Below are 15,190 nucleotides of genomic sequence, written 5' to 3' on the forward strand. Positions count from 1 at the left end.
TGGCACTGTTACATAATGAAGGATGTGATTTTGAATGTGAAAAGGCTGTAGCAGGGACAAAGCACAGATGGATTTGAAATTTAACAACGTGGTGAGACAGGACAGTTGGACTAAAAAATAAAAAAGTAAAAAAAGAAATCACTGCATTTCAACTGAAAACTCTTAAACTCTATTCAGGTCTGTTTTCTCTTATGTTCCAGGAATATTATCATTAAAAATTTTAGTTAATTTCTCATAATCAGTTATGAGAAATCAACTAATATATGATCTTAAGCATAACCAGAGCCCTTCAATGGAAACACTAAGTAAAGCCCCATGAGTACCATACTTAATACGGAATAAAGCAAAATAATAAATTTCCAACAGATTATTAATAGAGGCGTCTAAAATTTTTAAAGGCTAATTTATATTCAAATAATAAGAGGTTATGGACTTCCTGAGAAGATGATTTTAAGTTGTGTCTGTCAAATGTTCTTTCGTTCCCTTTGCCTTTGGAGGATTTGGGTCAAGAACAGAGGAAGAGAAGTTTCCTTCCAGCAGTTTCTAAGAGTTCTCAAAATGCCTAGAGAGCCCAAACTAGGTTTGACAAATTTATGCCATTCAGCTCAGAGGCAGGCATTATGGAAAAATAGCATGTTTTTCTGAGGATTCATTTCTATGCAGCAGGAAATCATCTAGAATCTCCCAACAAAGCATTACCTTACGGGGGTTTCAGTTCAGGTTTGCATAAGTAAGAGGCTTGGGGGTTCCTGCAACCGTGACAGGAATGGTATGGAGATGTAGTCAATCAGTGACCAGGAACTTGTGAATGTTCTGGGAGTCCTTGATAGACAAGTATTTTGCAGTTCTGCAATCTACCATAGTATTTCACTTTGGAAACCAAAGTCTCTAAAGAAGGCTTCAGGGAATGGCATAATTGCCTCTGGCATATTTTGAAATTTCCAATTGCACAGACAAATCATGGAGCAGAGGTTATGGCCAATCCAGCAACCAGAACCCCCGGCATTACTGGGAACTATTCCTGGGTCTCCCAGAAATGCCTGAACCTGGACCAGAACTTACAATGTTGGGTGTGCGGATGCCACCAGCCAAGCTCCCACTTCTAAAGAGATAATGCTGGGCTGAGCGAGCCATCTTGTTATGCTATTCCTCCAAGCTGAGCTGCTATAATTTGAAAGTAACCAGCAGAGAAAGATGTTCAGACTGCTGGCTTTTTTTTTTTTTTTTTTAAAGATACTGAGAGGCTTCCCTGGTGGCGCAGTGGTTAAGAATCCACCTGCCAATGCAGGGGACACGGGTTCGAGCCCTGGTCCAGGAAGATCCCACATGCCACAGAGCAACTAAGCCCGTGTGCCACAACTACTGAGCCTGCGCTCTAGAGCCCGCGAGCCACAACTACTGAGTCCGTGTGCCATAACTACTGAAGCCCGCGCGCCTAGAGCCCAAGCTCCGCAACAAGAGAAGCCACTGCAGTGAGAAGTCCACGTGCCACAACCAAGAGTAGCCCCCGCTCGCCGCAACTAGAGAAAGCCCGCGTGCAGCAACAAAGACCCAATGCAGCCAAAAATAAATAAATTAAATAAATAAATTTTTAAAAAAAAGATACTGAGAAAAAGCTCCTGAGGAAAGGATAACATTCCCAGACATCTCCAATGATAGAAGAGGCCACCCCTTCCGATTCTTACTATTAATTAGCCCCCTTTAATAAAACATTAAATGATGTGCTTATAAAATGGATGTAGCTACCTGAGGAAACCATCCAATTTCTCTTTGCTAGTTATCGTTTCTCTCCTCTTTGTATTTGCAGAACTCCTCTCTACTGGTCTTAGGGTTACTATTTGAAGCCTAAGACCTGCTTCTCAACTTTGAGCTGTAAAAGAATGTGGGGTTTCTCTTGATTTTACCTTTCTTATCTTCTGCCTTTTCCTCCAGAGGTGGTGCTTTTTCAGCTACAGAGCCATTACCTTCTTCAGATTTTACTACATTTTCCTCTCGGGTAGATTCCTCTCCGATGGGTATCATGTGCCCGTTTGAATTTTCAAAGTTAACTGTTACATCTCCATCTAAAAATGGGGAGAGAAACACCTAGATGTCTAACGTGATGGCTTTCTTAAAACCAAATTTTCCAGTTACTAGGACTGTATGTTTCAGACCTGGGAACCAAATACATCCTGGACTATTTTCACCATGTTTTACTGAATAATTCATTCAAATGAAAGAGCTAGAAAATTCTTAGTCTTGGAGGAAAGAAGCTATGGAGGGAGTATCCAGGAGCCATCTCAAGACAGTTAGGAACGATTAACCTAATTATAAAATAGCCCTAGGCAGGAGAGTCCCTCTCTTCTTGGGCTTAGTTTTGGTTGAAGTCAATACTTAGGAGTCTCTCTGTCATTCAGAAACTGACCTGTGAAAAAAGGAATCTGAAAAATGGAATAAACATTTTTAACAAGCACCAAAAACACAAGGTGAATGCAAATACACAAATAACATGAAATGCAACTACACATACAAACGATTAGTGGGAGAATACGAACATTTCCAAGCACCACTGTCTCCAGAATATTACATCCATGACATGGTAACTTTACACAGTAATATAACTGCTACTCTATTCAGGGAAAGATGGCAGTAAGGCTAACTGTATTTTCATTTTCCTATTTATGGAAATATTAAAATGTACTCAGGGAATTGTCATATATAGCTGACCAGGAAGTCTTTAAGCTGGGCTAATAATAATTTGAAAACATTAGGAAAAAAATGTAAATAAAGCAATTACAGGGGAATTTTAAAAAATCACAACTGAAATTAAAATTTATGTTATCTAAATCACAAATAACTAATTTTAACACCCCTGAATGTTTATAAATTCCTAAGAGTTTCTAAAGTGAGGGAGATTTTGCCAAAACTCTTAATTCAGTGATGCTTGAAAATTTAACCATGGTTCATATCAGGAAAATTTTAACAAGCTGTGCTGCCACTGTAAAAGTGAAATAAAGGATTGGAAGCTTTTACTTAGCAAGCTTGAAGAAATGCATGATTAGAGCTGATTTTATGCAATTTTTGATTAATCTTATTTTGGCAATCATTCTAAAACAGAGACCACCTCCCAAGTTTTCATTAAATATGATTGAATTGCTTTGGCTTGACAATAAAATCCATTGGCCTTACTGACAAAAACAAGCATGGCATTTTAATAAGTAAAATACATGTCACAGAATTATGTCATACTTAAAATGAACAACTGTTCCTTAGTCACGTAACTTCCTATAATCCGATTCCTGTATAAAACTAAAATAGACAATAATTGAAGGCAATGCCATTGCAAGTAGATCTCAACTATTTCAATAAAATTAAGGTAATGATTTTTAAAAGACTATACAACAAACCAACAAGAAAACGAAAGATTCTTAGTTCTTATTACTGGATTCCAAGAAATTTGCTAGTAAAAAAAAGAGGAAGGGGAGACACAATATAATATCCAGGTACTGGATTCAGAGAAACAAAAAATAATATGAGAACAGAAAATTCCAGACAAAATAGAAAACTACTTCTTTATATAAAAATCCTCAATTTTTAGGTAACCCAAATATAAATTTACCTTTGTTTTCTATGACTTTAGTTGGTAATGAAAACATGTTGAAATCATGTTAATGACAATGTAATTGTTTTAACCATTATTACATTAAAATTTCTTTAGTAGACTAAATAACTAGTTTTTAAAATTCAGAACAAAAAACCTAGAGAGAAAATTAAATAATTGTGAGCACAAGAAGAAATTGGATTATCACAAGATAGAAAGAAATAATCAACAACGTAGAAAGATACTTACTCTGAGATATAAAGCCAAAGTATAGGAAATAATAGAAAAAGGAGTCATGTTTGTAATAAATATGGAATTCAAGAATAAAACAGAGGAGAACTGAAGTTATTATTAATTAATTGGTGTGTGTATTGAAAAGGTTTTCTAGTTTTGTGTATTATTTTATCAATAGAATTAAAATAAGTCAAGTCCTTGATATAGTTTATGTATGTAAGTAAAATACAAGCTCAGCAAAGGAAGGCAAGACAAGGTGCTGAGCCAGGCTGCAGGTTACAGTAAGATGTGCCCACTCCAAGTCTTACAGGAGCATTTGTGTGCAAAGGAAGGAGAAAACTCAGACAAGAGTCGTCAGCTTAAAGTAAACCAAGAGATAAAGCACACAGAAATAAGTGGTTAAATAAGAAGCATGAGAGTATTTGAGGGATTTCCCTCTTTCTGGTAAACTGGTACATTGGGGATACAGTTAACAGAGGAACAGAGACAAGAAGAAAATCATGTAAGAACAGAAGTTGGGTGACTCATTAGACGGTTAAAGAGGACACCATGGGAGAAAAAGAAAGGAGGCTGTTATGCAGGCAAAAGCATCTACATGCCTTCATGTTAAAGCTAGGGAAAAGATGGAAGGTAAGAACCAGAAGATGTGACTAAACCTGGACCAGACCATGGACTTCTCAGGAGAGAAGGCTAATCACTGAATTTTTAGATTGAAGTTAGATTTTGGCATAAAAAAGGTCATCTAAAAGGAATAATAATAGCTGGGAGTGAAGGTATGGGGTGGAATGGGATGAGGTCGAATCCAGGGTAGCTGGCAGGATTTTAAAAGTCTATTTGGCTCACTGAATAAAGGGCATGATTGACAAGCACTGTCAAGAGCTACGACAAGGTCAAGAACATGAAGGCAAAGAATGAACCTTCACTGGCAGAAGAGACGAGGTTTTCACCAAGCACGGCAGCTTCCAGTCTCTGGCTAGAGCTGAAAACAGACCGAAATTCTCAAGATAATTGTTTTTGGAAAAATGACAGAAAACTATTTTCCCCAGCCCTTGGCTGAAAGTGGGGAAGGGCTCTATTTACAATAAGCCTCACTGGGAACTTCTAAGTATTTGGTAATTTCTGTAGTTCTATATAGGGACCATGCAAAAAGTGGAAAGTAAGGTTCGGTAATTGATGACTTCCCAAACATTAAACCTACTACGCTATGTTTATGTTAAAGACTGTTTTGTTATTTTATGTTTTAAAACTTCACGTTCGGTCTGCAAACATTAAATAAAATAATCCAATAGAGTCAGATTTCTGGAAAGTAAGTATATGAAATCGTAATCCATCTTGCAAATAGTTTAACAGATTAGCCAAAATAAAACCAAGCAATATTAAGCATTTCTTTCAGCTGACCGCTGCCACTTGTCTTTAGAAAAAGTAAACGCTTTTCTAGCTATAATTTTTAATTGGGTAAAAAAAGAGGCCTTTAGTCTCTAACTTTAATACTCATTAACAGTTTCGATCAGAAATTTTTCCTTTCTTTGAAAAGGTTTCCAAATAAAGGACACCAAAACAGTGCACTGGCCCACGCTATAAAGGTGATGGCCCAGCACTGAGCTTTCAGTGGACATGTAATTTCTCTGCCGTCTCCAGGGAGATTAGGGAGGAAGCAAACTTTGATACCAGTAGCAAGCCCACCTTCAAGTACAAAAAATGTTAAGGATGTACATTTTTTATTTCTAAAAATCCCAGGAAGGAAATGACTAGCTTCAAGGTAACAGAAAACTAGGGACTACTTTAAGTTCCTTCATAAAATGGAGTGAGAAAAGTACAATAAATAAAATACCTAAAATTTTGAGGGCTCAAGAAAAATGGCAGTATTCACTCCAGACGTCCCTACTTTCTCTGCAGGAGTAAAATAGTAAAGCATCTCCTAGCTCCTTCTAGAATATTCAGATGCTGGGAAAAGTGTGGCATTTGGACTTACAAATAGTGAATGCCTAAAGAGGTTAAGCTCTTTGCAAGGAATATATATCAGGAAATGAGAAGAACTATTATTTCAATTCCAAATCAACAGCATTTTATTTGTGCCTATAAAAGCACAATAATAATATTTTACCCCAGTAAATGTTTAGAGGGGTGGGGTGAGGAAAGGCATGAGGTAAGTCAGCAATGTTGCAACAAAAATTTCCTTTAGTTTTATAGTAGTGGGAGCAATGAAAATCACTCAGTACTATTTATTTGGAGAAATAACCATCTTGGTATTTCTTTTGAGGGTCTATCTCAGTTTCTATCTAATCCTTGTCTTTTTGAGAAAGATTCCCCCTTGGGAGGATACAGGAAAAAAGGGAAGAAGATTAGAGGTAGGGGAAAAAACACTTGGAAATAATAATTGTTAGTGATATGGTCAGACAGAGCTAGAGTCAAAGAAATGAAAAGAGAACAATGCTGGGAAAATTACTTGAGAGAACACATAAAGCAGATTAATTTAATTTGCCCATTAATCCTTATTGACCGTACATTTGAGTGTATTACAGAGTATAAAGGACGAGAGGTCTGTTTACCATCTCTTTTCTCTCTCTTCTCTTTTCCTGGTAGACTTAAGAAACCAAAAGGCATGAGCCAAGCTAAAACTTTGCATTTACTTAAACAATTGAGTTTACTTGTATAGACAGATTGAAGCTCAAGAATAGAGAATGAATCATGTAAGCATTTGTATCTTATCTGTATCTCCTGCCACAGAGTAGCTTTGTAAAGCTTTAGGTTTAGGGTGACATATGGTGAAGGACTCACCAAAAAGGTCATTGAATTTCTTCTCTAGAAAACCTTAGATTCTCTGCAGCCCACAAAGGCATTCTGAATTAAAGCAAGATTCTCAGAGTGTGGTACTTTATTTCCCAAAGACCATGATCATCTTAAATTTCAAAAGAAAATGAAAGAAAGACCAAAGAAGGAAGGATCAAATTATTTTAAATGTATGATTAATTTCCTCACCTTGATCAGGCAATTCCTTAAGAACTCCCCTTCTTATCAGCTCCTCTCTACTTTGTCTTGTAGAAATCTTCCTTTCTAATACTTTTAAAAAGAATAAGCACAAGTAAGAATCAAGTCATTGCTTAAAATAATTATGAAAAACATTTCAAGTAGAATTGAGCATATTCATTCTGTTGACTTGAGGCTCAAACCCCAGTTTTTCTGGTTGCCTAGCAAACCACGTGATTGGAATCAACATAATTAGGACAGGGCAAATAACCCTAGCCCAAGACCTGAAGCTCAGCCACTGAGCCTCGTCTCCCAAATAACAGAATGTGGCCACGAATCCAGACACATTATCTCATATCAACTATGGAGCACCAAGGCTACTTCTCACTCGGAAATACCCCTTTCTTTAGTAATGATGCATTCTAAAACACAGGCATCTGTGAATGATGAATGTGCAATGTATGAATGCGCTTATATGGAAAATAAACTTTCAGTAGACACTCAGGTAACTCATCTGAACCCCAGACAGAAGGGACTACTTTTCTAGTGTTTTCTTTCTCACATCATCTATTACAAAAGTCCAACATTTCTGTAATTCTCTTCCCTGCCATACTCACAAGTTCTAGAGTGTTCTGGTGTATCCCCTGACAAATCCCAAGTCTTGGGAGGATGGAGTTAATTCATGTTTTCATACTATGTAAAGGAACGGGAATCTCAACACTGACTCTTCTTCTGGAAGAAATTAAATTCCTGGTACAACTTCAGAGTTTAGGAGTTTAGGAGCTCAGGGTGGGACTTCAGTAGTATTCACCTTATATGTCTATAATATTAGTTCCTAAACCCTACATGTCTATATGACCACTAGTTCCATTCCCCCCTTTCAAGGGTCATACCATCTTCTAATCCTTTGAGCCAACATTCCTCAAAGTGCGTTTGCCAATCTCTATTCCCTCTGGATGTCCTGTTCAAGAAAGCACCTTGACACCTAAAACAGGGCCAGAGAAGAGATCTACCTAGGGCTCTTTGGGGAAAAGGAAAGGTACATTGGTGGAGAGTGGGTATGCACAGTGGGACTAGATTCTGATCACCCCCCCCCACTAAAATTCCTACCCTTGGCTTCATAATTTGCAAATCCTAAAGTCACCCTGGACAACATAATTTCAAGACCTAAATGAAACCCCATTGCCCCAAGCCACACCCTCACACATACTGAGAACGTGTTTTTTGGGGGGGTGCTCCAGGTGGCCCGATGCTAGGACACTGGGTGGGGGAGGGAGGGACGTGCCTTAGACCAGCAGCTGTGTATTAAGCGATGACATGAGCCCCAGAATAGCAACACTTAGTCTCTTAAAGAAATTGGATTTTTTCCCCTTTCCGATAACTAGGAATTATGTATCTTGGTTGCCAGAAAAGTCAGAGAAAAGCTTGATATTTACCATAGATTTCATATAATTCATGGATGAGATCTGTTTCCTCCTTCTTAGCAAGTGACCTGACTTCATTTATATTTTATGTATAGCATATGTGTACTCTTTGTTCTAAGTTTTGTCCAACTTTTTTTTTTTGGGGTTCGACTCAGAATGTAAACAAACAAGAAAATGAATAAATGAGTAAGTGAATGAAAGGTCAAAAGAATGATACTGAACATCTCATTGGTTCACTTGGAGACACACACAGAAACCCCACGCCCCTTTAGGTCACTCACCCAGCCCCACTCTCCACCACCCCTTGCAGAAGGCAAGTGACAACAGCTCACTGAAATGTTGGCGATTTCAAGAGACAGAGTTACCTGGGTATGGGGGGCCAGCAGGAGCTGTTCTTTTATGGGAGCTCTTTTATGTAAAAAGAGTACCGTTGCTTAAAGGCAGCTCCAACGTGTTCAGGTTTTGTCAAAGAGGAGAGAACCTCGGTCAGCACAGGAAGCCAAACAAGAGCACCCACAATGCCACTGGGGCACTGCGGAGATTGGGTGAGGGGTTCAGTAGGACCCATTCACACCTGACTGGGCCTCCAGCGGGAGCAGGCCTCTGAGACCTCTCACAGCGGGATCTCAGCCCCTACTCCTGGGGCTGGGCCCAGAGACCCCCAGCTGTGCTGCACTAAGCTTGAGGCTGCAGGCACCACTGGGCACAGGACGAGCCCACATCCTGGGAAACGGAAGGCACTGCCTATTCAGAACACAGTCATTGTGGCCGTCTGCCGCTGGCTCTTAGGAAACAGAGCTTCTAATTGTTTGCTCCTCCGGTAAAGTGGCCCAAAACACAAAATAGTTGTCAGAAGTCTTGGATGCTAGCTCCAGAACTTCCACGGCCAGTTGTGTGATGCTGGGAACTCTTCAAGTTCCAAGGCCCCTGACCCATTATCTGTAAATCGAGGGATGAGAGTCAATGGCCGCTAAAGGACAGGTGGTCCAGCTCAAATAGTGGGTGATCCTGGATCACTAATCAAGGCCATTCTGTAATCTCTGCTTTGGGCACCTTTTAAAAGCTTTCATATTTGAACTTAAAAAAAAAAAAATCATCAGAGAGCCCGAAAATATCCCCTTGTTTCTGCCTTTCCGTTATGGATCCCAGAGGATGCTTTAGTTTAGTGTTAAGTTTTCTGTTGCTTTAATTCTAACTTAAACTCAGCTAAAAATCCCTCCTCTTTCTTCCATGTAAATACTGGAGCTAGACCTCGGCAGCTTGGCTTCCTGCCAAGAATCAAACTCCACTGCTTTGTTCTCTTGCTCTACCTCCTGTAAAGGGGCCCTGATAGGAAAATGCCCTTGGCTATTTGTTTGGTCTTTGGCTGAGGGCATTTTTAACACATAATGCAGATATCTGTGTCCTGGGCCAAGGAGAACAAACTACAGGCAACTAAGCACGGAAGGTATTTTGTCAAGGCACCAAGTTCCAACCACCGTACTCCCAGAACAAGTATCTCACTCTTCATCTTTTAAAATATGTGCCTCATGTTTACAGAGTGTCTGTGTGTTTGCAGAACACATTCACTGGACACTTTTTCATGGGCTCAGAAGTGTCTTGCATTGGAATGAATCCGCGAGGTCATTCTAGTCCAACATACCACACAAAGCAGGAGCCCTTTCAGGAACATTCCTAAGATGTGCTCACCTGCCTGAAGACATTCGGAGGCAGGAGGGTCCCTTTGTGGCACAGCCCCCCTCCAGTTCTCCATTGCCCTCACTTTTAGGAAGGAATACCTCACCAGGAGCCAAAATCGCACTCCCACCCTGTAACTTCAGCCCATTCATCAAGCCCACGCTCCCCACAGCTCTAGACTCGAGCCAGTCGTCTGTGAGTGGAAAACAGCAAGAGTGACTCTGGGTCCACTGAGAGCAAAGTGGGTCATGGAAGCCTCCTAGAATCTGATCCCAAGTATCCACCAGCTGCTCTTCGACTCTGAAGCTCACACTCATCTGCTCAACAACAGCAGTAATGCTGGGGCGGGGGGGCGCGGTTCTCACTCACAGCTGTAGCATACCCAGAATCCTGCTGGGGAAGAGACTTAGCAGGACACAGATCACTGAATGTAATAGTTGGGCTTCTCCATGAAAAGTATTGTTGCCAGTTGAGTAAATGCCTCATGGTTACTCAGTTTTATCCTAATTGAAAAAGCATGTGTGATTTTTACCGCAAGGCCAAGCAAAATCATGATTTCTTTTTTTTATAGAGTTGATTTACATTATTGTATTAGTTTCAAGTGTACAACATAGTGATTCAATATTTTTATGGATTATACTCCATTTAAAGCTATTACAAAACCGGCTATATTTCCCTGTGCTGTACAATATATTCTTATTGCTTATTTCTTTTATGTGTAGTAGTTTCTATCTCAGTCCTCTACTCCTATCTTGCCCCTCCTCCCTTCCCTCTCCCCACCGGTAACCACTAGTTTGTTCTCTATTTCTGTGATCTGTTTCTGTGTTGTTATGTTCATTCGTTTTATTTTTTAGATCCCACATATAAGTGATAACATACAGTACTTGTCTTTCTCTGTCTGACTTATTTCACTAAGTATAATAACCTCTAGGTCCATCGACATTGCTGCAAATGGCAGTGTTTCCTTCTTTTTATGGCTGAGGAATATTCCATTGTAAATATATACCACATCTTCTTTATCCATTCATCTGCTGATGGACACTTCGGTTGCTTCCATATCTTAGCTATTTTAAGTAATGCTACTATGAACATTGGGGTGCATGTATCTTTTCGAATTAGTGTTTTTGTTTTCTTTGGATATATTCCCAGGAGTGGAATTGCTGATTATATGGTAGTTCTATTTTTAGTTTTTTGAGGAATCTCCCTACTCTTTTTCACGGTGGCTGCACCAATTTACATTCCCACCAAGAGTGGAAGAGGGTTCCCTTTTCTCTACATCCTTGCCAGTATTTCTTTGTGCAGAACCATGATTTCTGTTTTACTCCCCACTTTGGGTGAATTAAAGTTCTGACAGTTCAATCCTGATTACAACAGTTCATGTTCTCTCCAAGTGAAGGAAGCACTGTGTCCCATTTTCCCAACTTCATACCTATACTCTGGTTTTTCAAGTATTTGAAAAGGACCACTCTTCCAAAAACTTCCAATGGCTGTCCATCTCACACTGAATAACATCTCAACTCCTTGCCATGGTCCCTAAGATGCCCCACCCCCTACTCCAGGATGGCCCTCCCCCAACCTGATCGACTCCTAACCACTCCCTCCTGGCTCTCTCCGCTCCAGCCCCTCCAGCCCCTGCTGCTTCTCACCTGAGGCAAACTCCTGCCTGGTGGCCTCTGGCCTTACTGGGATGTGATTTTTCAGACCCCCACAGGGCTCATTCCATCACTTCCTGCTCATTCCCTCACTTCCTTCAAGTCTTTGCTCAAAGGTCACCTTATTAGAAGTCCCTTCCCTGTATACCTGATGGAGAATAGCTTGCTCCTTTTCCGATCTTTATCCTTCTTAACCTGCAAACTGTGTCCTGACCTCCGACATGGCATCTACTAACTTTGTGTAAGTGTAGTCTCCATGAGAACCAAAACTCTGTTTCATTGACTGCTGTATCCCCAACAGTGCTTTCTTTGCAGGTTGTTGGCACTCAGAAAAAAAAAAAAGTGTATTTGTTGAAAACAATGGATTAAAAGAAATAGGCTAAACAAAAGAAAATAGGCTAACCATGGTCTTATTTTCTGCCCCTTCCCCACCTCCAGGGTAGGAGAGAGCAAGCGAGACCTGTGGCAAAACCGTAAGAACAAGAGTCTTCAGTCTTCTCCCAACTTGACTGCTTGGCTGGACCAGCCCAAGGGAAAATCCTCAGCTCTGTCCTATGGCTCATCTGAAAAAGTCCCTGTATGCTCTGAAGAAGGGAGGTCACAGTGTGTAGAGGACAGACACCAGCCAACTAGCAGGGTGTAGCACACGATTGGACTCATCATAAATTATAAGTGATTTATGATGTCCTTCTGGGCACGGAGCCTGCATTCAGGAGAGGAGGCTGGGGCACATGCCGCCAGCTCCTTTCTGTGGATGCATGGCCAAGATTTTATATTACTCTGGAAGTATCTGTGAGAGTAAATCTTGCAGTCCACAAGCCACTTGTGTTTTCTTTTGGCAGGGAAAGAGAGCCCTAATTCTCAATTCTAACACCGTTTAATGTCGGAACAAAATAGAAGAGCAAATAGGAGACCATTAAATAAGCGGACCATGTTATCTCCTTGGTTCTGAGTCCTGAATGGCCTTACTGTGAAACAGAGACAGAAACAGAGACCTGCTTGTCTTGCGTGGAAAGTGTTCTATAAGAGCCTGGCTTTGCTTTACCTCTCCCTCAGTAGTCATTACAGAAAACAGAATGTCAAGAAATGGTCTCCTTTTTAAAAGACCCTTCACTAGGGCTTAGCTAAATCATTTAAAGAACTACAATCACCAAAATGCCACCCAACAGGACATTTGCAAAAACCTTCCAAAACATCTCAAGAATGTAAGGCAGAGAAATAAAGCCAACAGCTCCATCTCAAAACACTCAGGGGTCTGGCCACTTTCTTGTTTATCCACGCCACTCCCCCTACTCACAAATCCTACAGACTCCTGAACAAGTCCAACTCCTCACAGCAGCAGCCAACCTTTACAACTGGTCCCAAAGAACCATTCTTCCCCTCACTTCTTTTTTCACCTCACTTTTGCAAAAGCCCAATGTTAAAGTCAACCTTTACTTCTTGCCATTTCCTAAACACTTCCTGCACTTCCTCTGCTACATTCCTTTGTTTCTTGCTGCTAGAATCAAGCTGTTTCCCTCTCCCTCTACAGTGAAATCCTGCTAGAATTTTAAGTCCTCTTCAAACAGCGCCCCCTGCATGGCGATCTCACTATTCAGGCTGGTAGAATCCATAATAACTCTCTATGCTCCTAAAGCACTTTTTCTTTTTCTTTTTTTTTAACTGAAGTATAGTTGATTTACAATGTTGTGTTAGTTTTGGGTATACAGCAAAGTGATTCAGATATATATATTCTTTTCCAGATTCTTTTCCATTATAGGTATTACAAAATATTGAATACTGTTCCCTGTGCTATACAGTAAGTCTTGTTGTTTATCTGTTTTACATATAGTAGTGCACATCTGTTAATCCCCTAATTTGTCCCCCCGCTTCCCCTATGGTAACCATGTTTTTTTCTAACTAGAGCACTTTTATTTTTAAATTTTATTTGTTTATTTGGCTGCGCCGGATGTTTGTTGTGGCACACAGGATCTTCATTGTGGTGTGTGGGATCTTTAGTTGCAGCATGTGGGATCATTCAGTTGCAGCACGTGAACTCTTAGTTGCGGCATGTGGGATCTAGCTCCCTGATCAGGGATTGAACCTGGGCCCCCTGCATTGGGAGTGCAGAGTCTTAGCCACTGGACCACCAGGGAAGTCCCTAGAGCACTTTTTTGAAAATAATTTATTTATTTTTGGCTGCATTGGGTTTTCACTGCTATGCGCGGGCTTTCTCTGGTTGCGGCGAGCAGGGGCTACTCTCTGTTGCGGTGCACAGTCTTCTCATTGTGGTGGTTTCTCTTGTTGCAAAGCATGGGCTCTAGGTGCATGGGCTTCAGTAGTTGTGGCACGCAGGCTCATTAATTGTGGCTCACAGGCTCTAGAGCACAGGCTCAGTAGTTGTGGCGCACGGGCTTAGTTGCTCCACGCCATGTGGGATCTTCCTGGACCAGGGCTTGAACCCGTGTCCCCTGCATTGGCAGGCACATTCCTAACCACTGCGCCACCAGGGAAGTCCCTAGAGCACTTTTAAATAACCTCTCTGTGCCTCTACTTTCTCATTTACAAAATGAAATAACAGCTGCTACTTTCTGGTTCTTCTGGAGATTAAATGAGTTAAAACAAATAAATGTTAGACTAGCCTAGAATCTAGAAAGCACTGAATAAATGTTAGCTATTACTATTATTGCTGTTATAGCACTTACTATTTTTTTATTGCTACATGGATACATAGTTGCACATTCACATGACTCTAGTCTAAGCTCTATGAGGTATGTCTTGTGTATCATTTCATCTCCATGATGCTAGAAATGATACACTGCAGAGTAGATACTGTGCACTTCAGTTTTGTTTTGTTTTTGCAGGGAGGTAGGGGAGGCATGTCTAGTACCCTTTTCTACCTTTTCTATTTATCTTAGAAACAGCCCTCATGATATTTAGCCTTTGAGGAACCATCCTCCGCCTCTCTGAGTCCATGTTACCTGTGTGAGGCTAACCCCAACCCTGGGCTCCAGGGCTCCCAGGCTTATCCAGTCAAAGCCCAGTACCTTCCTGGCGTTGGTGACTGGATCAGAGAGGGGCTGTGTCTGAGTTGTACCAATGAGACCCAGGCCCAAGAATTTTGGTAACAGCAGGAAAAGTAGGCGTTTTCTTTCTTCTGGATCTGTAAAACTAGCTGAAGAGGAGCCTAGGGCGGCTAGTAATCAGTCACTTTGCCTCCGTAAAAGGAGAGCCTAAATTAAAAAAAAAAAAAGCCAGTACAGAGGAATACAGGCTCAAAAAGGAGGCAGATTTCTAATCTTAGCTTCTAAGGACCTGGATCAAACCATGCCTGAAGGTTGTGTGCCCCTGGGCTTCTCAGTTATGTGAACCAATAAATTCCCTGTTGCTATTCATCAGCAGTGAAAAGCTCTGACTCATCAAAAAAGATGTTAAGTAGATGCTTTTTAACACTAAATTTTCTTACAGCAGAGCCCAAAGAGTCTCTAGGTTTTCAAGGCAGAAATATGAAAGAAGAACTACACAGACCCTCTTTTTACCCCTCATAGCCTTAAAAAAGAGGAAGATGTCTACAATCCCTTCCTCCTCTTGGGAAATCAGTGACACAACTTCCTCCAAAAACCTGACAGTAATCATCTGTTTATCTGGTGCTTAGATAGCTTTTTTTTTTTTTTTTT

The 15,190-nt window shown here is 40.6% G+C and overlaps 1 protein-coding gene across 4 annotated transcripts in view; it reads right to left on the reverse strand.

Annotated features, from left to right (window-relative positions):
• The window catches only part of PHACTR2 (phosphatase and actin regulator 2), a 260,011-nt gene that overhangs the window by 51,105 nt on the left and 193,716 nt on the right, over positions 1-15,190 (reverse strand). For all 4 annotated transcript variants that reach the window (XM_027084669.1, XM_027084689.1, XM_027084679.1 and 1 more), the window contains 2 exons: positions 6,794-6,874; positions 1,905-2,063 (listed from right to left, as the gene is read on the reverse strand). In XM_027084669.1, coding sequence (XP_026940470.1) covers positions 1,905-2,063; positions 6,794-6,874 — 240 coding nt within the window. The remainder of the gene's footprint in view (positions 1-1,904; positions 2,064-6,793; positions 6,875-15,190) is intronic.

The sequence above is a fragment of the Aethalodelphis obliquidens genome, unplaced genomic scaffold (assembly GCF_003676395.1).
Source record: "Aethalodelphis obliquidens isolate GAN/ISIS:26980383/991018 unplaced genomic scaffold, ASM367639v1 scaffold3, whole genome shotgun sequence".
NCBI lineage: Eukaryota > Metazoa > Chordata > Mammalia > Artiodactyla > Delphinidae > Aethalodelphis > Aethalodelphis obliquidens.